At 36.0% G+C, this 25,224-nt stretch overlaps 2 protein-coding genes across 4 annotated transcripts; one reads left to right on the forward strand and one right to left on the reverse strand.

The window, feature by feature from the left end:
• Positions 1-1,745: 1,745 nt before the first annotated feature.
• isl2a (ISL LIM homeobox 2a) lies at positions 1,746-7,461 on the reverse strand. 3 transcript variants are annotated; one of them, XM_084095991.1, is made up of 6 exons: positions 7,323-7,461; positions 6,724-6,913; positions 5,618-5,880; positions 4,061-4,344; positions 3,220-3,387; positions 1,746-2,397 (listed from the first exon to the last, which is right to left on the reverse strand). In XM_084095991.1, exons 1-6 carry the CDS (start codon positions 7,378-7,380, stop codon positions 2,281-2,283), a joined length of 1,080 nt encoding a protein of 359 aa, XP_083952117.1. In that variant the 5' UTR covers positions 7,381-7,461; the 3' UTR covers positions 1,746-2,280. The 3 variants fall into 3 exon arrangements, with proteins under 3 accessions (XP_083952117.1, XP_083952118.1, XP_083952116.1); XM_084095992.1 differs by having other exon boundaries at positions 1,746-2,328; positions 5,615-5,880; positions 7,323-7,458; XM_084095990.1 differs by having other exon boundaries at positions 5,615-5,880; positions 7,323-7,458.
• A 2,587-nt stretch (positions 7,462-10,048) lies between these two features.
• etfa (electron transfer flavoprotein subunit alpha) lies at positions 10,049-25,208 on the forward strand. Its single transcript, XM_084094486.1, has 12 exons — positions 10,049-10,314; positions 11,088-11,237; positions 11,309-11,390; positions 11,536-11,618; positions 14,084-14,183; positions 16,001-16,111; positions 16,363-16,464; positions 17,397-17,465; positions 17,589-17,671; positions 20,716-20,781; positions 21,313-21,393; positions 24,696-25,208. Exons 1-12 carry the CDS (start codon positions 10,276-10,278, stop codon positions 24,729-24,731), a joined length of 1,002 nt encoding a protein of 333 aa, XP_083950612.1. The 5' UTR covers positions 10,049-10,275; the 3' UTR covers positions 24,732-25,208.
• The last annotated feature ends 16 nt before the right edge of the window (positions 25,209-25,224 follow it).

Raw genomic sequence — 25,224 nt, forward strand, 5'->3', positions numbered from 1 at the left:
TGTTCCATTTTCAGAAAGAAAAAGACTAAATTCATATATCCACCAAAAGTAAGCTTGTCGACATTGTTTAGCAGAACACTGTTGTCTAGCAAACAACTTTTTGTGATTTCCCAGGCTGTTAAAAATGTAACATTTATTATCTTTTTTTTTTAACTATAATTGTAAACAAAATAATGTTTAAATGCCTGAATTAATTGCAGAAAATGAAGAAAAATAAGCGTAGCAACAGAAACTGCAGCGCTGCCTTACAACTGCTTATCCTCCAGAGTTTAGTTATCTGACAAACAGGATTATCTTTCCACAATGGCCCGCAGTGATTTTGGTCTGATCTTCTGGTGTCCAGCGGCTATATCTCCTGACTCGGAATGAAAAGAAACCCTGGACATGCAAGGGTGCGTTTGCCGAGAGGGAGTCCCGTTAAGAGAGAGGTGCTTCGGGTTTGTTGTGCTTCCATTCAGTGGATCATTTGCAGGTGATGCCGAGCGCAGATAAGCGGCCGCCGATCCCTGTCCTCCGTCTAGACTCACAGCTTTACGAGCAACACGAGATTGATCACTGCTACGGGAGGGCTTCAATTACTCATTCAGTATCCGGTCGGTACGATATTTAAATAGATGGATAGATAGATGTATATTCATTCGAAGCCTACGTTAAGGGCTGAATGTGACAGATCAGGGAGCTGTGATCATGTTATAGCCTCAATATATCAATGCATCTTTATACGCGATTGACCAGCAGATAAGAGACTTTGGTTACACTTTATTTGGTAACACTTTATTTTACAGTGTCCTTGTTACATATGTTACATGTACTTACCATAGTAATAATAGTAAATTATGCATAATTACATGCAACTATCCCTCAACCAAATCCTAATCCTACCCTAACCCTATAGTAAGTACATGTAGTTAATTAATATTACTCAGTACTTAAATGTATAATTACACTGTAACAGTGACACCTTAAGTGTAACCCTTTATTTTAAGGTGTCCGTGTTACAGTGTAATAATAGATATTAAGAGAAATAATAATTAACTAGCCTACATGTTCTTATTATGGGGTTAGGAATATGGTTTGGTTTAGGGTTAGTTGCAATTATGCATAATTTATAATTATTACTACAGTAACTATGTAACGTGTAACAAGGACACTGTAAAATAAAGTGTTAACGAGACTTTATTCATAGCTATTTATCACTCAAGAAAAACGTTACTTTTTAACGATACCAAAACCCATATTTTCTGCTCACTATCTTTATAGGTTTCCTAAAGAACCATGCTTTGAAAGAGCAACATAAGAATCTTATCCCCAAAACAGAACATTTTCATAATGCGATTATTTATATAGCCTATTACAATATTCCGTCTTTATCTCTGTTACAATTTCCCCAAAACGATGCAAAAAAAAAAAAAAATATATATATATATATATATATATAGAAAGGTGTGTATATTGTTTTGAGTGTATATATATACACACAAAACAATAATGCACGTCTGTATAGGTATAACGAAAAAGCAAAATAAAATTTCATAATAAATTCAGATATCACAACACTGCAGTTATTCATTATTTAATTTTGTTCACGTTGCTCCTGTTCTTTTTACTAGATCTTTGGACAGTTATTTCCCGTCCCATATCCAGTTGTATTATGACTGAAGTGTCTTTCATCTTGTTATAAAAAGATATGTGTAAAGGTAACATGATATGGTTGTCTTTGCATGCAAGCTTCCTCAGACATAAACAGCATTTAACGTAGTTTATTTAGGTCATTTCTCACTTTTTGGTATGGACGGTTGTCCTGACAATAAATAACAATAACTTACTTTTTTAAATCGAGAAGTTTATACAATCTGTCATCCATTCGTTAAGATAAAATATTTTACAGCTCAGTTTTATACATCTTCGGAGAGATCATGCGCACTAAGACAAAAAAAGTTGATTTTTGTCTTATTTGGAAAATACCACTTGTTGATAAAGCTACACATTGATGGTCTTGAATAAACACTGTTAAGACTGTTGTTTTCGTAACTGGTCCATAATCAAAACCAAAATAATGTGTTCATATTCCATTGGACGTCCTGGATATATGGTCCAAATGCTTTAAAAACAGTTTTGTAACACGTCTGGAAACCCCAAAGAGCTTGGAAAGGCTCCTCCGTTTGGCAAACTGTTTAAATCCATCTTGTTTAATCCCTTTTTCCGTTCGAGGCGGTGAGGTGATGGGTTTTCATGCAGGGCGGGTGAGGGCATGCTGGGGCAGGAGTCTCCGGTGGGCTCTCACGTCTCCACGGGACTGGGCACCATGCTGTTGGGGGTGTCGGGTAACTGCGATGACAGAGAGGTCACATCACTACCAGACGAGTTACCCAGCGAACCCGACTCGGAAAATGACACCTATAGAAGGGTGAGGGGAGAGTTGGGAATCAGTATAGGCTGTTCGATAGCTGTCAACATGCTGAGACTATAGGTATAGGCTAGGCCTACATCTGCGGCCCGAATTTGATTAAATGACAGAGTTTTACATACGATTTGCAATTGACATTTACATTAGCCTAAACAAGTTTGGTATGGTGTTACATAACAGACAAAATAAAGATAGGCTAATAACCAGAGTGCGAATTAACAGCATGGGATCAACTTTTCAAAGGAATTTCTGTCTGAAATTTCGCGCGATCTCGTGAGCGTCTTTTCGCGCCCTTTCAACACATAAACAAATCGTTTTATTTATTTTTTTTTGTTATTTATCGTTTTTGTCGTACACATGCGATATGTAAATTTATAATAAAGTACTAAATATTGACACTAGATTATGTTATGTCGATGTACCACCCGATATAGGCTATGTTCTCTATTAATTGTTGCTACGGAGTTCGGACAATCTTGTAGTCAACTTAGGCTACAATGAAACATGTAAAAACCCAGTTAACGAAAAGGCTATATGCCTACATATAGGCCTATATTAAAAATGATTAGGCTACGATCACTGTTCGCTTGAAACTAGAAGCTACTGCAAAATATAATTTGAAATAATTGCCAAATGGCAGCGCTTTAGACCTAATAAACAATCTGCAGCCTTTTTTTTTTTCATGAAAATGCTTAAATTATATGATTGATAATTTTGATAAAAGAAAAAGAGTCGGGATGGAATGGAGAAGCACATTAAAGCCTAGTTGTTAGGCCTTGTAATAATAAGTGTTCGGGGATGGCAGTCCTCACCAGCTGTTGGAAAGCAGGCTGGTCCAGGTCACTCTGTAAGGCAAATTCGCTTAAGGCTTTCCACGGAGGCTGATAGGTTTGAACTTCTACAGGATTTCCCTGGACCGTGGTGTCATGTCTAATCGGGCTGCCTGCCACCAGAGGCGTTCCCGTGAGACCTTGAAGATTCTGCAAAAGGTTGAGGAGAAACCTTAGCGACACAGCTTATCGTATTTCAATTGCAAAGAATCTTAACACTTCAGGAGGGAATTTCAAATGTGTTCAAAATCATTGAAAAAAATCACAGCCATCCATTATATATCGCATTTTGAATGTTTATATTATGCAGTGAAAAATTAATTGAACCACCATATAGATAGATAGATAGATAGATAGATAGATAGATAGATAGATAGATTGTCAAAAAAGTTGCTGTCTTACATTTTTAAGTTGGCCTACAATCAATTTGGATGTTTAAGTAATTTCAACTTAAATTACATTAATCTGACTTTAATTTTTTTTTTTTTATTCTTGTATAACTTATCAAAATAAGTTAAGCAAGTTTCAACTTTTTTACGAGTTAAAGCAATGTAAAAACATGTCATAACGTATTGATCATATAATATTTTTCAGTGAGAAAACCAGGCTATATGATAACTCTAAAAATGTGGCAAGCCTATGTAACATCAAGACATTTTTAATCTCCAAAAGTCAGCTCGATTATAGCAATATTTGCAAAGAACCATTAAAGAAACTTTATTTGAAGGGTAGCTATAGTCAAAATAAGTTTAGTACCTAAAGCAAATTCGTTGATTGCCACCACTCATTAGAATTAAGTAGCCTACAAAACTGATATTCCTACCGTTTTGTCGCTGTGTTGCTGTTGTTGTAGTTGTTTCATAAGTATGGACCTCTTCTTGTCTTTGCAGCGCTTGTTTTGGAACCAAACTCGTATGACTCGTGGACTCAGACCGGTCATTTCCACGAGCTGCTCCTTCATTAGCGCGTCCGGTCGCGGGTTTGCGTTATAACACGTCCGGAGAGTGTGAAGCTGCTTTTCGTTTAATACTGTCCGAACACGCGTGGTCTTCTCAGACTGCTTATGAACGTGGTTCCGGTGAGGTGGCTGGCGAACTGGCACAGGTTCTGCGAATAAAATAGCCTACGTGTAAATCACTTTTCGGCTTGAGGGGTCATTTCATTATTTAGACACACTGCAGAAGAGCACGCTTACTTGAAGGTTAAATTGTGCATACACACATCGGTCTGTAGCCAAGTGCGTGTCAGTCAAAACACCTCTTAGGGCCTTCAATATGCTCTCAACTTTGCTGTATGTGCAAAATGTTGAAGGATCGACATAGGATATAAAAGTATAACATGCAATAAGTGCACCATCTTACAGAGCAATAAGAGGGTTAAGTAGTGACACATAATCGAACAGAACATTGGTTATGGTTTAATGCTGTTTAAGCTTTTAGTCAACTACCAGATGTCAAAGCATTACAGTCTAACATGCTAAACCGTTTATTTTAGTCAAATTATCTAAATGCAGTTTTAGTTCGAAATTAAACGTTAAAAGCACAATTTGTCGCCTATCTAATCAATAATGTATTTAAGAAAAAAAACAAAAAAAAAAACATGTTCTACTCTGATATCTGATAGACATATAGGCTACCAATCTAACAGCAAAGAAAATAACAGACATCGCTAACATTTTATTTTAGTGTTACATATGTTACAATAACAGTAAAGTATGCATAATTACATGTAACTAACCCTAATCCCTAACCAAACCCTAATCCTAACCCTATTAATATTACTTGAATATATAATTAGGCTACACTGTAACAATGAACCCAGAACTCTTTATTTATATATCGCAATATTGCACTTTCTTTTTATTAAAAAAAGTAATAAACTAAGAAAAACGCTGTTTCCAACCAAACGCATAAACAGTTTCAGATTAATTTCACGTCATGCTAATTCAATCATAAATATCATCAAACAATCTCAGCCAGCTACAAGTGCGTGCCATGAGGGGTTTTACACGAAAACAAATATCTTCAAACTGGCACCGAACACAAGCTACTCGGAAGTCTGTTAACACAATTTCACAAGCTGATTAGATGTAACAGAGAACTAAAGTCTGGGATCTCATAGTGCCCGTTAGTAGGCTAATATTTCACAACAACAACAACAACTACTACAATAACGAAAATATTAATATTATTAATAATATTAGGCATGTTATTTTTGTGACACTACCTTTGTGTAGCCTACATGTACTGTTATTGTTGTTACTACAGCACCCTAATGAATTATAAATATAGACAAGTATGTGTAACTTGGACATTAGCATTGCTTTTATTATTATTAATAATAATAATTTTCTCAGTAGTATTTTTATTGTTACTACTACCTGGGATGTGCAGGGGCCTGTTGGAGTGAATGTTCCCGGGACTGATGGGGCTCCCGGCTGAAGCGCGCTCCATGAGCAGCCCGTGATCCGCCCGGCAGAGCAGCTCCTCATCCCGCAGAGAGAACTCATCTCCCGGGAGCAAATGTCTGCTGCACACCGAGCACCTGAAACACTCCATGTGATACACGTTATCCCGGGCCCTCATCACCAGGTCACTGCTGCAGAAACCGATGTTGCATTTGGCGCATTTGATCCCGAATAATCTGCAAAATCCAATAGAAACATTTGCTTATTTTTACTGTTCGTTTCCAAAACTCATCTCAGCTCGATTTTACAAGGCCAAGAAATACGGATCGCAATCACAATTGTAACTCTTTTCTCAAAGCATGTATATAATTAATTATAAGTGTTACAATACACACAATACAATGCATTTATCCTTTCATGAATAATTACATAGGCTATTCCTAGCCGCAGAGTAAACAGTAGGCTACATAAAGAGCAACAGTGCAGAGTAAATAGTAGCATATTTGTAAAGAATAATGCATTAAACATTCAAACACTGCGTTTGACTGTTTTAATGCATTATTATTTACACATATGCTACCTAATAGAGTATTATAACTGAGGTTTCATATATTTACGAGAGCATATAGGTGTGTATAAGACACAATGAACACAATGCTTTATAGCTTATATTTCTTTACAAAGCAAACTTCAAAACAACACTGAACAAACACCGGTATTAAAAAAAATCAAGCATGGCAAGGCTAAACCAAACATGTCTGTATTAGCATAATCACACTCAAGCCATGAAATATTGGAATTTTGCTGACAAATAATTAGTTTACACTAAATAGGCTATCTTAGTTTTTTGTATGCTTTACTATATTTTATTATTGCCTGTACTGTATAATATAGGCTATATTTTTACCTCTGCAACAAAGGTTGTTTAAAATACACTTCTTTAGTTTATGATAAAACTGCAGAACAGCATGCAGGGTTTTTCCACATCTCTAGATCGGTTTGGGTCAAGAATCTGTGAAAAAGAGGGCCTCGACGAAATTCCAAAGCTGTGAAATCACAAATATATGAGTGACTCGTACCGTACGTAATCTCTCTTGCAATAAGTCTTGCCGTCCCGGACGAAGCAAGTGCACGTCTCATCCAGGTACTGACTGCATTCTGCGCACTTCAGACAGGCTGCGTGCCACTCCAGGTCCGGGGACACTCGCAGGATGTACTGATCATGGATCTGACTTCCACAGCCTACACACATGGCGATTCCAGACTTCTCTGGATATGGAGAGCAAGGATTAGCTAGTGTCCTCCGATTGCGCCCCTATATAGGCTGTTTAATCCCCCCAAAACACCGCCGTCGTGCAGATATGCAAGATTATAGCTCATGCATCCTCTGTCGTTATTTTTCCTGTTTAATTTCATTATGTTGGTTCGTGTTTTTGGCTGCACCAATACTGTTTGCAGATAAGTCATGCTTAGCACAAAAAATAAATAATAATAATAACATAGGCTAGTCGACATGAAATTATATTTTGATAGCCTATATAGTCTACTGAAAAAAAGAAAAGAAAAAAAAAAGTTCTTATTGTCTCGGTGTAATGTTACACTAATTTTGCATTAACGATATTCAAAGTTCTTGTGTAACGACGAACAAAATGAGCTAAAACAAACACCCAGCACTTACTTTTTGAATGATCCCCCATATCACCCAAGAAAGAAGGATGGGGTAGAATATCCACCATACAGGAGGGTTAAGGCAGAAGGCGTACAGATGAGGAAATGGAATGGGAAACTGCCTCGTCCCGAGCTGACTAATAACTTCTGGCCGAAGAGCCTGTGGGAAGAGCAACACACAGACACGGGCTCTGACGTCACCGGGGCCCTGACGTCACATGCAAACCTGGACCACGCGCGCCCCCGAATATCAGCAACAGCCCGAGGACGGAGGAGATCCGACCACGAGAGGTGTTTTGAATATTGTCTTCCGAGGAATTGAAGATTAAACTCACACTTCTGTTTCTCCAAACATAACTGTGAAACAGTAGCAACGGTGAACAAAACACACAAGAAAAGTAGCTGGAAATTCTATGTTTTAAGTTAGCCAACATTTTAGTGCCAGAATTGCATTTAGGTGTTCAATGAGAAGCTGGACCAACGCATGAATGTTAAGTATGCAGCGACATTATTATTATCTGCGGGTTTAAACTGCATTTGCAAACTTAAAAAATATATTCATTTATTTTCAAAATATTCTGCTAACTTTCTTAAAACAAAGAAACATTTAGCATATAGGCTACATTCGTTTCGTTGATTTAAAACATTTCCATGTGAATTTAAGCCCATGTGTTACAGTGAGCCCCCTACTGGACATCAGGATATCTTCACATATAGCCTAGTGTGTAGGCTACATGCTTATCATATGGTTTCATATTTGTAATAGCCTACAGTTCATAATCCGTTTTTGCCAGTCTAACAAAATGTATAATTTAGGTAGACTGTAAATATGAAATAAATTCAACAGAAATACTAAATTTCAGCTATGCAGTGCATTAGAAAAAACGACTTAGAGTATTAAAAATTTCGAGAGAAAATGTAAAAAATTTAGTTTGACTGCGAATGTAACGTGTTTAAAATCCGATTCATCTAATTAGGCTTCTTTGTGCGTTTCCATTGAAAATTACCATCATAAAATTGTCCAACATGGACCTGCATTCTTCGGTTAAATTTAATCTCTGTATTTATGGAAAATGTCTGAAGAAGAGACTCACAGCACAAGTTTGCATAGAACGGTTTTTTTTTTTTTTTTTTTGCTTGAACGACACGCATTAAACTGTGCATTTTATTGTGAATAATTCGCTGACATTTCCAGTTGGTAAAACTTAGAAATGAACGTTCAACTGCCTTAAAAGATTGAATAAGCTCAGTTTGAAGATAACTATTGTTTCAACTCACTTTTATTTTTACTTTTGAGTTCAAAATCCACTCTTGTCACGACGTTTGAAGTTAAGGAGAATAATTAAGTTCAAATAACTTAATTGGGCTGTCATGTTTTACAGCGTTCATGCTTCTCCTTAAATTAAACTCAGCTGGTTTATTCTGTCCATTTTTTTGTCATATTTATTCTTAAACATAGCTAGGGGAAAAATGTAAAATGCGACCATAATGAATAATTTCGTTTATTTCACTCTGAAAATGATTCGGACAAGAATCATGTTGAAGTGTTGTGTGAATCAGAGTGACCGCGTGTCGAACCTCACCTTTGACTTTGACCTCTAACCCCGCAAAGAAACGCATTTAATTTAGGCTACTAAGAAACCATGTTGGCTCCATGAGGGGGTCAAAAATAGACATCTAGGAGATTGCATGTGGCCAATAGCCTATACTTTTTACGTTTTATTGGTTTTAATCAGTTGACAACCATTTGTCGGCGATTTAAATTCAATACAAACGGATTGAATTAATCAGATGGAACAAACAGGCTACTGCGGAAAAAAATGGTGGGAATACAATAATAGCCTTAATTTGAAAATAAAATCCATGTAGGCCTACATACATAGGCTAATGAATTGATCATTTTATTATATATTATAATGTATCTTTTTTTATTTAAATTTTTTAGTTTAATTGAACAGTCTATCTTGAATATATTCTTTTAATAACCATGCAGAAAGTAATAAATCACAATCTTTCCCTTTTGTCTTGACCATATTTTTGCACGTGAACGCAACCCAAAGCACCAAATCCAAACATGTCAAAGCAGTAAAATTACATAAAATTAGCCTACTAAAACAAACAAACAAACAAACAAACAAACAAACAAACAAAAAGACAAACAGGGAACATTAATAAAAATCATACTCATAGAGCACTGTAAAAAGTTCATAGTCACTGTAAAAAAAAATATATGATCAATAAGTTATGACAACATATGTTTTTACATTGCTTTAACTCATCAAAATATGTTAAGCAATTTTGAACTTTTATTTTTTATTAATTTGTTATTTTTAGTTATACAAGATTCAACTCGTGTTTTTAAGACAGTTTAATGTAGTTTAAGCTGAAATTACTTAAACATCCAAGTTGATTGTAGCCTACTTAATTTAAGGCAGCAACTTTTTTTTGTTTACAGTGTTCATACCAAAATGTTGCGTTCTCGAGTCCTTAATACAGAATATGTGCTGTTGGTACAGCTGATTATGCCACACAATTATGAATAAAGTCATAAAAAATCTAACCCTTGGTTTAGTGGACCCTGTAACATTTACAGTCGCCGTGGGAAACTAACCTTTCTTGAGCTAAAAAGCTCCACAGATTATCAAAGCTATGAAACACCGCCCCCTAGGCTAATTACGTGTCCACTCAGTCTCCGCCCACTGTGCTATTAGACAGTTATGTTAGTTATTCCGATATATATAGGCCTATATATAAGAAGAGTACGTATACTGAAGAATATCACCTCCAAGAAAACCACATTTTGAGCTGTTGCAAATGTTACAAAATATAAAAAAAAATGTTACAAAATGACTTATATATAAGAGGGGCGTGTCTCTTCTGATCTCGCGAGAACTCAACTCAACCTCTATCCCCTGTTACTAAAGCAGTGGCAGTGTGGATACTGATAGTTTGCTGCTGTAATCATGCTCAAAGCTGTAAACAAGACCTATCTCAGGCAGTTGGTAAGAAAAACCCGACGAAACGACACATTAACCAGTGCGCACTTTCTTTTAAAGCTGTTATTCTTTCTCACTGTCCTTTCTAGACACAAATAGACCTGGATAAAAAGCTTAGCATGCTGGCTAACTCGCTCATGTAGTTCAGCAGGAGTTGTGTAATATGTTACTAAACTGCTATTATTTTCTATATAGGCTTGTTTAAGTGTATTGTTTTTGATATGTGATGGTTAAAACGCAATGTCAAATGTTTGGTTACTTTGCTGACCTATTTTTTCATGGTTATACAGCCTGCTAACTAAGCGTTTACGTTAACTTTAACATATTCTCATAGTGTTACTGTTTTTTTAAGAGCTTTAGACATAAATATTGATCTTTGAATATGTTCATGACACTTTTAAGGCATTGGTAACGTCAATATGATTAGTTAATAAACAGAGCTAGCTAACTATCTGTCAAGGTTATGCAATATGTAAACAGTGCATTATGAAACCTCCTCACTGTCTTTAACTGATTGACCTAAAATGCATTTAAAATGTGACCTACATTGAATTTGATATGTTAATATATCAGGCCAAGACCCTAAGTAGTATCAGATCCCTGTTATAAATCAGATTTCTAATGACCTCTATGGGCTATAAAACAGTGTTTGGCTGCACTGGCCCCAGTCTGCATTCAATAGTAAGTCACCTTGTATCGGTTATTTGGCTGAAAGAGCCTGGAAGTTATTTATATCATACTGTATCAGATTGACCAAATAGGGTTTTTCTTCTTTCCAGTCTGGTTTGATTCAGAGGTTTCAGAGTACTCTGGTTGTTGCCGAGCACAATAATGACACGCTGACCCCCATCACCCTGAACGCCATCACTGCTGCTAATAAACTCGGCAGTGACGTGTCCTGTTTGGTTGCTGGAACGAACTGTGCGAAGGTATTCTCTCTTCATTTCCATTGGTTTCTGTGTAGCAAGTTGAAAGGCTCTGATTATGGGTTTTTGGACAGGTTGCAGAGCAGTTGTCCAAAGTTCAAGGGGTGAAGAAAATTCTGATAGCTCAACATGCATCCTACAAAGGGTCATTGCCAGGTAAACTCGAGGTTTTGTTCATAAATTTGGAAGTATTTGGTTGTTGTGTAAATTAAGTAAAGAACAGTGCAAGTGACTTTGGATAAAAGAGTCTATCATATTGAAGAAAGCATGGTATTGAGTGATTTAAATGCTTCTTTCACAGAGGAGCTGACGCCCCTCATCTTGGCAACTCAGAAACAGTTCAGTTTCACACACATCTGTGCGGGAGCTTCTGCTTTCGGAAAGGTAAATCTAAGGCTGACGATAAGGGCTGAAAGGGAGATTTCAGAGATTCGATTGTCTTTATCATTGAGCCATTATATGTCTTTTACACACTGTGGGACAAACAACACCATTGTTACTTTTTATTTTGATGACAAACATTTGTGCAAATAAAATCCATGCATATTTTTTTATTATATTGATTACAAACGTTTATCAGCTTGAACAAAATTGACATTTATCTAAAAAAAAAAAAAAAAAAAAATGATGACAAACCTTTATCAGAACAAACGGAATTTAATATTTTTTATTTGAATACAAACTTTTATCAGATTGTACAAATTGTGAATCGTGAAATGGCCTTAAACGATTAAAGTAAACTGCTAAATGTTAAGTTTTCTAATGCATTTATTTCATGCACAGATTGCTACTAATACACTATTAGCATATTTGCCAGGGTTTAAAGCACCAAATGCAAGTAAAATTTGCGTTGAAATGGTGTTACTCGACACCCTTTTTTTTTTTTTTTATGAATTTTGGCAATTCATGTTTGTGAGGATGTGATATGACTTGGTGCCATCATCAAATCGCAAAATTTTTGCATTATCACAAAAAGAGTGTTTGTCAGCAATGACAAGTTTGTCAATGAAATTTGTCTTGTACAAAAATGTTATACAAGTTTATCATCAAATAAAAAATAGATTAAGGCAAATTTGTTAAATTCATAAATTAGGGTAAATATTTACATTATTTTTGTACAATCTGATAAAAGATCAAATAAGAAAGCAAAAAAGTATGTAAAATTTGTGCAATCATTGTTTTAGTTTTATTATATTTTTAGTAATTTCGTTATGTGCTTTTGTCGTTTCATTAGTTTTATTGCTGTTTTGGTTTAAATTATTTTTATTTTAGTTTTATTTATTTCCAGTTAATTCTTGTAGTATTTTTTTAAAATTACTTATTGGCAAGGCTACATTTCTAACTTTCATTTAATTTTTAACTACTATTTATTTATTTATTTTATTTATTCATTTTAATTTCAGCTTTTTTTTAATTAACAGAAATGTTTTTGATAGTGTTAGTTAACGATAAAAACCCTGTGTAACATTTGTATAAAGTTCGGCATCAAATAAAAAAAAATCTGCTAAATACAAAAAAGGAAAACCTGACCATGCCCCCAAACCCCGCAAATATTACAACAAAAAACTATTAAATTAAAAAAAGATATATCTTGTATTGCAATAATACATACTATTGTACTGTAAAATTAAGAAATCAAGTATTTAATAATCATGATAATAATGTATTAAAATACAATATATGTTATAATAAAAGTATTCATAGAATTGTTATTATTATTATTATTAATAACAAAGTTAATAATTATTTTTATCTTTATTATTATTATTTTTTATTGTACAAAACAGTAAAATTACAAAACTAACTTGGTAATTTCTTTTTTTTTTTTTTTAATGTTAAACCATTGAGCTTTCATTTTGGAGGGAAACCGCAGAGAGACCTTATTGCTTCTCTTTGTTGACAACAACAGATTTATAAACGCTTCTCGTGACAAATGTTGCGTTCCCAAATGCAAATAAGTGACTCAAACACAGCACTTGCAGAAAAGCATTTACTGTGAATGTTAACTGAAAATGAACACAGTGCTGGACTTTACTCTGAAACATGCGGCGCATCAGACTATACATTTACTATACATCACAAACTTTTTTTTCAGAACGCACAACATTTCTGTACAGTTTTGCCTTGTTTTGTTCTTTTTTATTTTTCCATGTGATTGCGTCAGTGATTAGTGAAGATGTTTTACTTAATGCAGGATTTTGTAGTTACACTCATTCCGAAGTTATTTGATTATTTCCCAGAGCGAAAAGCGCAAATGGGAAATAGATCAGAAACTCTCATACCGCCAAGCCCCTATCAGGCTTCTTACTTTTGGAATTGTGGGAAAAGTCCGTCCTCAATAAGTGCGGCTCTATTATATGCAAGGTTATTTGTCATTCCACAGCCAAACTGTCAGGCGGCAGATCTAATGGTATTTAAATTGAATTGTAATACATTAAACAGTATCTTATGTAGCCTAACCCCAGACCAAAGAGATGTATTAGTCTCAATTTCCTCACTGGCTAAACGTATTTTATTTGATGGATTCTTAAGTGGTGGATTTGGTTTCATTATGTCACTATATAAAACACTTGAATTACCACTATGCAATATTTTTCACCTCTAGACATAACTTAGAGCTCTTTTTCAGACTGCACGATATTTATTCCGTCTGCGATGCAGGAAGGCCAAAGTTTTCAGACATGGGTTTGATCAATGCCTGCCGAAATAATGCTATTTCCAAACAAATCAAGTTTGACCGCATCTGCAGATATTAAGGATGTGCATGTTTTAATGGCTTGAACTTATTCAGGAGCTTCAAATGCATCCGATTGTCTTTAATAACGCCGAATGTGTATCTTTATTTGCAGAATCTCCTTCCAAGAGTGGCCGCCAAGTTGGATGTGGCTCCCATTTCAGATATCATTGAGATCAAATCTCCAGACACCTTCGTGAGGACCATTTATGCTGGTAAACACACAAACGAATGCACCAGTAGCACTTCCAGATGTACTTGTCAAGAAATGCTTTCAGATAACCTTCCTAGTACGTTCCATATCCTTCTCTTTGTTTAACATGGAGTTTGTGATTTAGGAGTCTGGCCATTGGTTGGCTGCGTGAACGGAGACACAGTGATTTACACTGGCTTGAAACAATGCGTATATTTTTTAATCTAAGGGGGACCCTGGAGCCTTTTTGTTCCGCTTTGCATGTATTATTTTTCTGTTCACTGTTTCTCATCCATAAACTCTACTGCCATAAATACTTCCCAATTACTCCGGCCACTTTATCTTTGGCAAGAACACAGAACACTTGAAATTTATGAGACTTTATTTTATTTTAAGTCACATTAATGTTTTTCGTGAAAAACATCAAATGAAAAGTGCCACTTGTGGTCATTATTTATGTCCAAGGTTTTCAACTGGGGGATCCATATGAAGGTTCTCCAGGGACATTTACTTGCCTAAATGTTTTTGAACGTGTTATTGATTTTATACAGAAGTTAAATAGTTAATATCATGTTATATTTTAGATACAAGTTTTCTATGTCAATGAAAATATTACCTATAAAGCCACAGCAGAACTGTTGTGCGTCTCCGAGCAACACACAGCGGTGTTTATTTTCTGGATGAATCCGCGTTGTGAATGATTCAATGGCCCACTCATAAAGAGAGCCATTTACTTACTTCCTGAATGAATCGGCTGTTTGAACTAATCCAGTGAATTAATGAATGACTCAATGGATGCATTCGAAATCGCAAACTTCCCTACTATATAGTAGTATTCACAGTAGGCAAAAAGTGCCTGGATGACCTAGGTGAGATTCTGAAGTGTGCTTACGATGGACACTTTACTGTCCCGTGAGGCCACGGGAGAAAATTTATGAATGGCAGTGAAGTGACGCAACTGACGCTGGTATATCACGTGATAATGACAACATGGTGACTGTAGTATGTCCAGATTACATTCATACTATATAGAACATGCTTTTTTAGCTGTTGTAATGCAATTACTTATTCAAAATAAGAACCTACTCAAGAGAGAATGTGATTTCGGACGCAGCCAATGACTTACTCATTTAGACATTACCGCCACCTACTGGCAGTTTTAAAAACAAAAAATCATATTTCAATATTAATAAAAATAAAAACCATTAAAGGGATAGTTCACCCAAAAATGAAAATTCTGTCATCATTTACTCACCCTTTCAAACCTGTATGACTTTATTTCTTTCATGGAACATAGAAGATATTTTGAAGAATGTTGGTAACCCAATTATTTTGGTTTACTTTCATTGAATGAAAAAAAATACTGAGACATTTCTCAAATTATCTTCTTTTATGTTCCACAGAAGAAAGAAAGTCATACAGGTTTGAAACAACATAAGGGTGAGTAAATTACGACAGAATTAATTTTTGGGTGAACTATCGCTTTAATACCCATTCATCTCATGGCATTATTTATGCAATTGTAATTGCTGTTTAAATGCATTCATGCCACCCCTGAGCTCCAGTAAATAAGCAGCTGTAAATGTGTCTAAATACCAATTCAGGAAAAAATCATGGCAGTTGTAGCCTAAAAGTGTGTCTAATAAATTCTATGTTGAATCAAATCAAATATTTATTTCTAAAGCTTCTGTTTCTAATGTCTATTTGATGCTTTTCTCATTTAACACAATGACTTTAAATGATTTTTGGGGGGTAATTTTGCAGCCAACATTTTTAATTGCCTGACAAAGAAAAAACTAATCTTGTCATTTCATCTCTTTTCCTGTTTTCTGGCCGTAGGAAATGCCCTCAGCACAGTCAAGTGCAATGAAAGCGTCAAGATCTTCACGGTTAGAGGCACTTCGTTTGAACCAGCGGCCACAGAGGGGGGCAGCGCCTCTTCAGAGGAAGGTACTCCGTCGTCTGATGAAGTTAAACACACGGTTGTTTGTTCATGTTTTTCTTTAAGGTCACGCTGACTTTGATACCACACACAAAGGTTTATAGTATTTAGTGTTGTATATAATCCTCCACTCCGCTGCAAGGTTTTGATGGCCTAGTTTGTTTAAACGTTGACTTTAAAGGGATCATAAAGGGGTATTTTGGAACAGCTCGGCATGTTTATTTGGACGGCTCCTCACGAGATGTTGTTGCTTTTGCAGTCTCTTCGTCTGCCGCTGCTGGAGTCTCTGAGTGGCTGGAACAAACTCTTACTAAGAGTGACCGTCCAGATCTCGCCAGTGCTAAAACCGTGGTGTCTGGAGGTAACAACTTTGTACTAGAACCGCAATTGTCCACTGGATATTCCAGGAAATTGTCTTGATATACTAATGCATGTTACAAAATGAATAGTTCGGTCTCAAATGCTAAAATACATGATATAACAGCATTATAATATGATTGTGCCTGTTCACCTATAATCACTGCACCACACCCTTAGAGGCAGATGTTAACCAGTTTGATTCTTGTAAGGCACCGTACAAGGTTTTATCATTTACATTTTTTTTTAACAACAAACAGTTTTTTTAAAGCAATTAGGCACAAACTGTCATACTTTATTGCTTAATCAAAAAAATAAAATAAATAAAATAAATTACAATAAACTAAAACCGCTTCCCACAGGGATACACCATATTTGTGTTTACGTTAATTGTTTGTTTGAACTGTATACAAATTTAAATTAATCAGATATTAAATATAAAGATTTTATTCAATTGTTTTAAGAAGTTTCATTGTATATTTATTAATATTTACAATTGTAGCTTTGATGCTATGACAAATAAATACAACAAAAACATTTATAAAATAAATTTATAAAATCTAATACCATGTTCTTTAACGTTTTAATGAAAACATGTTCCTTTTTTATTGTATTTATTATTCTAATATTTTATTATAGACAAGCAGTTTTATAAAAAGGAATACGGCACAAACTCTCATACTTTATTGCTAAATCAAAGAAAAATAACATCAATAAATTACAATAAACTAAAACCGCTTCCCACCGGGACTACATCATCTTTGTGTTTATGTTCATTGTGTCATAATGTTGGGTATCCCCTTGAAATTTCTCTAGGCTATTTTTTTTTGCTCAGAAAATCAATAGTAAACTGAGACCGTATCGATCCTACTGGACTCATAACCTTGTCAGTAATTTCATATTTCATGCCCATCTGCCGTCTCTTTGTCATAACAGGGAGGGGCTTGAAGAGCGGCGACAACTTCAAACTGCTCTACGACCTCGCCGACCAGCTGAACGCAGCCGGTACGGTGTTTGTTTCGTCCTAATCATTGATCTGAACCTAGGTTCTTTGTTTAGTGTTAGTTTTTAATCAAGCTATTTAAAGAAATATGAATTTAAAATGAAACCACCGCTGTTTTATCGTAGTTGGTGCCTCCAGAGCCGCAGTTGATGCTGGTTATGTACCAAACGACATGCAGGTTGGACAGACTGGAAAGATTGTGGCTCCTGTAAGTACCAAGACCGGAAACCAGTTGTCTTATTTCTCAGTCTGTCCTACAGTCCTTCATATGCTCTAATTGCCTCTACAGAGGGAAATTCTTCTCAAAGTTCAACACTAGTTGATAAACCCACCAGGGTTTCAGACTGATAAACCATCTTGACTTTGATTACATCAATATCTAATTGTTGTTTCTGTTTGAATCCAGAAAGATGGATCCGTGTTGACCTTTAAAAGGGTTAATTTTCCATTATCCGCTCCGAGTGGGACGTCCCCGCTGTCATTATCCACACATTAGCAGAGCTTTGAGGCGTTGTGATGTAGTTAATGGCATATTCCGGCTTGTAAATGATTTAGCAGAGCCATTAGTGGAGCTGCGCACCGCACAGGTCCGCCCTGAGCTCAAACCAGGCAAATCAGCCCCAAACCCAATTCTCCAAATGTTTTGACAAGCTTGTCAAGCGTAACCCGACCATTGTGCATTAGTATTCACCCTGAACAAGTCCCGAATGAGTTCTACCAGTGAAATGAACTCGAGTCAAGATGGATGAGGGTTGTTTTGGGTCGATTGAGTATGTCTTTTGTGGTTAATTGTAATCTTTTAGCCCTCAGGGTGACGGTTTGATGACTAGATATACGTGGTTTGGAGGTCTTTGTTGCTTTTTTGTGTGTGAAAAACTCAAGTTTAAGGATGTGCACCATGACGCTGCAACTATATAAATGACATGGAGCTGTTTTCACTATGATTATATATAACGATTCAACTCTGTTATCCCCCAAAAAAATGATCGAAGAAATATTTTTCTTTAATTAATTGGAAATATAAGTTACTACATATACATACAAACAACATTTGGTCTCAAGGTAGCTAGTCCCTACTGTATAACATCTTAATTTGGGCTAAATTTTCAACCCTGTTACTTGCAACCTTGTTAGTCATTTGGCACCCCAAACAGTGTCACCAGTTTTGCATGTTATACTGTTTATTGTTAGAAAAGAAAGATTTCCCAAGGTTTGGTAACAGGGTTGCAAAAATTAGCTCCTACTGTATGACAGCTTAATTTGGGCTATATTTTCAACCCTGTTACTTGCAACCCTGCTAGTCATTTGGTGTTTGTTTTTCCCCCCCTAGTGTCACCCATTTTGCATTTAAAAAAAAGAGAAAGAAGAATTTCCCAAATGTTGGTAACAGGGTTGCAAAAATTGCGATGATCATTTAAAATTGAAAAAACAAACAAACAAAAAAATCACAAGAGAATTTTTTTTTTTAATGATTTTTATTGATTATATATTATTCAAAGTTTCAAACCAGTATTTAATATTTAGTTTTTATTCATTTTCTAAACATTAAGAACCATCTTCCACAGAGCATTTGTTGATAAATAAATAAAACAGGGTAAATCTCCAAGATATTCAGACCCTATTTTGTGGAAAGTGCAGACTTCCATAATCTCATATTTTTCTTTTTCATGCGGATCGAAACCTTTAGTAAAAAATACATGTAGTGCAGGACTTGATTTGATTGAATCATTAAGCTGTTATTTTTGGTTCAGCCTTTGTTGCATCAGCAGATAAAATGTTTTAGAGGTGGAGAAATTACATTTTTGATGAAAGATTTTTTTTTTTTTGGGAAAATCTTTCATCAAAAGTTATTGGCTTTTAGATGCTTTGTACCAATTATCCGGTAACTCGAAAGTCGTTAGCGAACTTTTATCCACCAGCCACTACGAGCTCCCCCATCGTCTGGATATTGAGATGTTTGCAGGTCTCCATCACTTCAGCCCTGCTCTCTCTCTCCTCCTCCTGGCTTTTAGAGCTCCGGCTGGCCGGCCGCGTGTTCACAAATTGAAGCGGTGGCCCCCGGGAGAGCGCCACAGCCACATTAAACTGCACTGAAATATTCATGGAGCAGTGCATTAAGCTGAGAGCCACTGATGTAGCACTCCCTCGGGAGAAGGGTGGAGGCGAGGGGGAGTCCTGCCACATCCCCCAAGCACTCCTCTTTTGAGTAATTGTGAGGATGTTGTGGCCTGTGCTCTGGGACGGGAGGTCAGCAGAGCCCTTCCGAACCGATGCTGAGAGTCTGCCTTTGTTAGCGTAACACGTGGCGATGCTAAATTGTTGAAATTCTGTACACGCAAGCAAGAATCTAGTTTGTGATTAAGAACTAGCCTCGTTTACACCCAGTGCAGTTCATTTCAAGTGCTGCGAAGTCAAACATGGCACACTATATTGTTGCTTTGGGTGTCAATCAATCAGTCGTGTGCAATGTGCATAACATGACTCTGAACGCATATTAAATGAGCTTCCCCTTCACAAGTGATTCATAAATGCCTAGTTTTGCATATAAATCGAGAGTAATATGATTTGTTAGGTAAATTAAAATTTTTATTTGATTTGTTACATCTCTTAATGTTAAATGTTTAGAAAGCGATATTATTTTAAAGTCAAATGCATTTAATATATACAGTACTGTGCAAAAGTCTTGGGCATGTTAGTATTTTCACCAAAAAAAAAAGGTTTTAATCTTGTTAGTTATCTTTTGATGTAGTGTGTCAGTAGGAAATATCAGTTTACATTTCTAAACATAAATTTTTGCCATTAATTGTAAAAATTCAGTGAGATTTTTGTATGCACAACAACAGATCTGACCTCACTATCATTAGCATATATACAGTGTACGTACATATATTGAACACGTATGCATGTATATGTGTATATATTAAACATAATATATATATATATATATATATATATATATATATATATATATATATATATATATATATAATTCTTTTTTTTAAATATAAATATATGCACAAAAACACTCATTTAGATTTCATGACACTTTTTTACCATGTATTAAATGGGCTGTTTGCCACTGTACCTTTTAATATTTATGTAAGTGAATACTGAATAGGCAGTGAAATGCAAATGAATGAATGTGTTTGGGGTTCAGCGTCATAAACGTGACATTATTTCAGAAGAGCAAGGAACTGTTGATTTGTATGATACATAAGCATAACTTTAATACTTTTCTTGGTTACTCTACAGGAGCTGTACATTGCAGTCGGCATCTCTGGCGCTATCCAACATCTCGCTGGAATGAAAGATAGCAAGGTACAGTAACAGTATGTCAAAATATACACACTAAGAAGATCTTCTTTTCTGTGGTAATATCCTCAATTAGAGAAAGCCCACTCACGAGAAGAGGTCTTCAAGAGTTTCCCGACTGTGCCGAGTTAACTCTCTCTTAAGTGTGACGATGTATTGGGATGGAGTGTTTTAAAAGCGATCTGGAGTAGCTTTTTACCTGCATCCATAATTCATCTGCATTTTCTATTCTGCATCTTACAGTTTCTCATAGCACTGCTTAACAATCTGCCATCGTCCATCACTAGCATCTTCCTCCATATGTTCATACAGGAGCATCCTCCTCACGCTGACTAGATATTTACAATAATATTGTGTTGGCATATTTTTTTTAGTTTTTTTTTTAGAAAGTTACCACTGCACTTTTCTGGGAATTGACATTTGGGAATTATTTTAGCTTATGGAGAGTTAATCAGTGCTCAACCCATCATGCAGTTTTTTTTTTTTTTTTTTTTTGCCATCTAGCCCACCACGCTAAATAATTTATTTGTTTTACAGACCATTGTTGCCATCAACAAGGACCCAGAAGCCCCTATTTTTCAGGTGGCTGACTATGGCCTAGTGGCAGATCTGTTCAAGGTAAGATTCCTAGTTAAGAGTTGTGTTCAGGTGGCACAAGTTTGAATCCAATTGTATTTTTACTGAATTTGTATTGTAACAGAAATTATTTCATTTATTATAATTATTTTTTATTGATGTTCTGAGTTGTTGATTTTATAGGTAACAACCTAATTATTAAGATTAATACATTTAAACTAATTGATTAATTGCAACTATTTGACATGAATGATAAAGGTAAAACAGCATGAAAATAAACAAAAAAAAAGTGTTAATTTTGACACTGATGTGATGCCGTTTCTACATCAACTCATTTCATCAATAAAAGCAACAAAAATGCTTAAAGGGTAACTCTCGCCAAAATGCAACCTAGGGTCTTTTTGTGAATCTACCCGAGGCAAACTTTCGTTTAAAAGCATAATTAGAATGGAAACGCCACTTTTAAGTTTGACCGTATTTTCGTTTTCGGTCAAATCCCTTTTGAATGGGATTGCATGGGGCACTTCTATGATAGCATCAAAAATCGCTATTTTTAAAACACTAAGAAGGCTCGACACAACATGAAACTTTGCTGGAAGTATCACCAGGGGCTCTACACATGAACTCCAGCATTGAGAACATTGTTTGTGTACACAGAGTTTTCTAAAAAGAAAGATTTTGAACAACTCACTGTAACTGTTGTTGTTTCCGTTTGCCGGCATTTTGAGTCAAAAATAGTCGATCTCCGAATGTGAATGAACTGACTCTGTATATAAGTATTGTTTCTTTTATGAGGATCCTTTTTCAAATACAAGGTCAATATTGATTTTCACTAACGACAAAACAACAAATTATCCGTGAATTTATATGGAACTAAGCTTTAGGAGCTTTACTCTCCTCCCTGTTAAATTGCATTCGGAGATCGACTATTTTTGACTGTCAAAATGCCTGCGGACACAGATACAGTGAGTTGTTCAAAATCTTTCTCTTTAGTAAACTCTGTGTACACAAAGTTGCAAAGTTTCATGTTGTATCGAACCTTCTTAGTGTTTTAAAAATGAAATTTTTGTTATGCTATCATAGAAGTGCCCCTAGTACTCCCATTCAAAACGAAAATACGGTCAAACTTAAAAGTGGCGTTTCCATTCTAATTATGCTTTTAAACGAAAGTTTGCCTCGGGTAGATTCACAAAAAGACCCTAGGTTGCATTTTGGCGAGAGTTACCCTTTAAAATAAAAATGCGCCCAACTCCTCAGGAGAGAGAAGAGAAGCCTTTTGCCATTTGACACTCCAACTAAGGATAAAGTATACGTAACAAGAAAGATACAATCTTCTTCCTCTAAAACACGAATCTCATTAGCACAAAAGATCCTCATCAGGTCATCAGAGACATTTTAATCCAGTGCCTCAGACAATCAGCAGGACCATTTGTGTTTAATATTAATAGCGCTGTAAATTTCAAATGACCTGGTATTAATTTCTTCAGCCAACCCAGTCTACAACCAAAACCAGACAGACTCAAAAAAAAGCTGTCCCATATTTCTCTTTTAAATTTTGCAGGGCGCATTATTCCACCTAATGGAAAGTGTGCAACTTCTGAATTAATCAGTGGCGACTCCCGGCTCCGACTAGAAGCCTTATACACAACTACTTCTCCTTTCAGAGCAGAAAAGTAATTGATAGTAAGCACAAGCGTGTGGGTGTAGTTTTTCACCTTTATTTTCAGTCTCCTCTCACCAGAGCTTTACACGGCCGGCTGCGCGCCATAGTTCAAGGTGGCACACACACTCCCGGTGCCAGAGGGCTGCCACACACACCACATCCATCTGTTGTTGGTGTTTACTTTGTGTAACGCTATCATCATTTATTGCCCTGTCGTTCATCTTTTATTCAGGCGGTGCGTGCTTGACACAGGCGTGCAGGTAAACTGTGTAAAAGTGATTGCCGGCGATGGGCAGCGCTGGCGACTCTCGGATCAGTTTACATACGGTCACTCCTCAGATAACTGATTAAAATGTATGGGCTTTCTCCTCCTTCCTTAGATTGAAAAGTGAGCCGGGGACATATTGGGGTGGTGATATAGTTTTTCAGGATGCTCTGGAATACAGGAGCATATCGGTTTTGGATGAGAAACCTTCGACATATAGGAACAGTTCAGGTTGCTCTCAAATGACAACCACCTTGCCTAGGGTGCTTATTAAACACTAGAGAAAACTTTAAAGAGTTGGGTTAGTTTGAAATTAAATCGTACACTGCCCGGCCAATAAGTTGTTGTTTGGATTTAAATAGGCAAATGCTTAAGAATCTATGATTGGATCATTATTGCAGTGATTATTATTTTTCTAGCATGTTATATGTTTGACAACAGTTCTTCTAACCCTATTGATGGAGTGTGTGGCTTCTTAAACCATGAATTGTGGGATTCATTAAAAGTCTTTGGGATGTGCTGGAGGAGACTTTACAAGATCTTAACCAAAAATTGATGTACCTCTTGATAGAAATAAATGTTGTGATGTTTTTCCATCAAGAGGTGCATCAATTTTTGGTCAAGATCTTGTACTGTCAATGCAAGAGTCCAGCACTCCGTAAAGTCTCCTCCAGCACATCCCAAAGACTTTCAATGAATCCTACAATTCAGTGTCTTCCTACATGGTTGTTTAAGAAATGAAAAGCTACACACTCCATCCATTAGGGTTTGAAGAACTGTTGCCAAACATTTAACATGCTAGAAACATAATCAGGCAGATGCTTAAGAGCCTATGCTTATTGCAGTGATTATTATGTTTCTAGCATGTTATATGTTTGGCAATAGTTCTTCTAACCCTAATTGATGGAGTGTGTAGTTTTAAACAAACCATGTAGGAAGACATTGAATTGTAGGATTCATTGAAAGTCTTTGGGATGTGCTAGAGGAGACTTTACAGAGTGCTGGACTCTTGCATTGACAGTACAAGATCTTGACCAAAAATGTATGCACCTCTTGATGGAAATAAATGTTGTGATGTTATTTCCATAAAGAGGTGCATACATTTTTGGTCAAGATCTTATAAAGTCTACTTCAGCACATCCTAAAGACTTTCAATGAATCCTACAATTCAGTGTCTTCCTACATGGTTTAAGAAGCCACACACTCCATCAGTTAGGGTTAGAAGAACTGTTGCCAAACATATAACATGCTAGAAACATAATAATCACTGCAATAATGATCCAATCAAAGACTCTTAAGCATTTGCCTATTTAAATCCAAACAACAACTTATTGGCCGGGCAGTGTACGATTTAAATTTCAAACTATATCAATACATCAGTCATGGTTGATTTACTCTCTCTGTATTCTTTTCTAGGTTGTACCCGAGTTGACTGAAGCCCTGAAAAAGTGAGACAACTCAGAGAGATGGTACTCACCTGGAGAACTTGACTGGGAACCTGCCTTAAGAAGCTCTGAGCTGATGCTCCATCTCTTGAGTGGGATTTTACTCCAGAGCACCCATGTACTTCAGCTAATGTAGACAGCAAACCACTTCTTTTAATAAAAGAATTCAGTGACACGTGTGCTCGAAAGTTTTCTGTTTTACAACTTGGTGTTTTAACATAATTGTTACTGTAGACTCATACAGGGTTGTCAAATTCTGCTCCCGAGTTTACCTTCAACCCTAATCAAACACCTAAACCAGCTAATCGTGGACACCCCTGCTGTATACTGACCTCAATTATCCAGCAGTCGTGATTGGCTGTCTTGTGATGGTCTTTCCATATTCTATGTAATCTATTGGTGGAAGTAATTTGCTGTATTTTAACATTGTATTTTAACAAGGTAGCTATGAGGCCTTGGATGTTCAATAAAACTATCCAATAAATATACTTCTGCTTTTA

This window comes from Abramis brama, assembly GCF_963993115.1.
Source record: "Abramis brama genome assembly, chromosome: 20".
NCBI lineage: Eukaryota > Metazoa > Chordata > Actinopteri > Cypriniformes > Leuciscidae > Abramis > Abramis brama.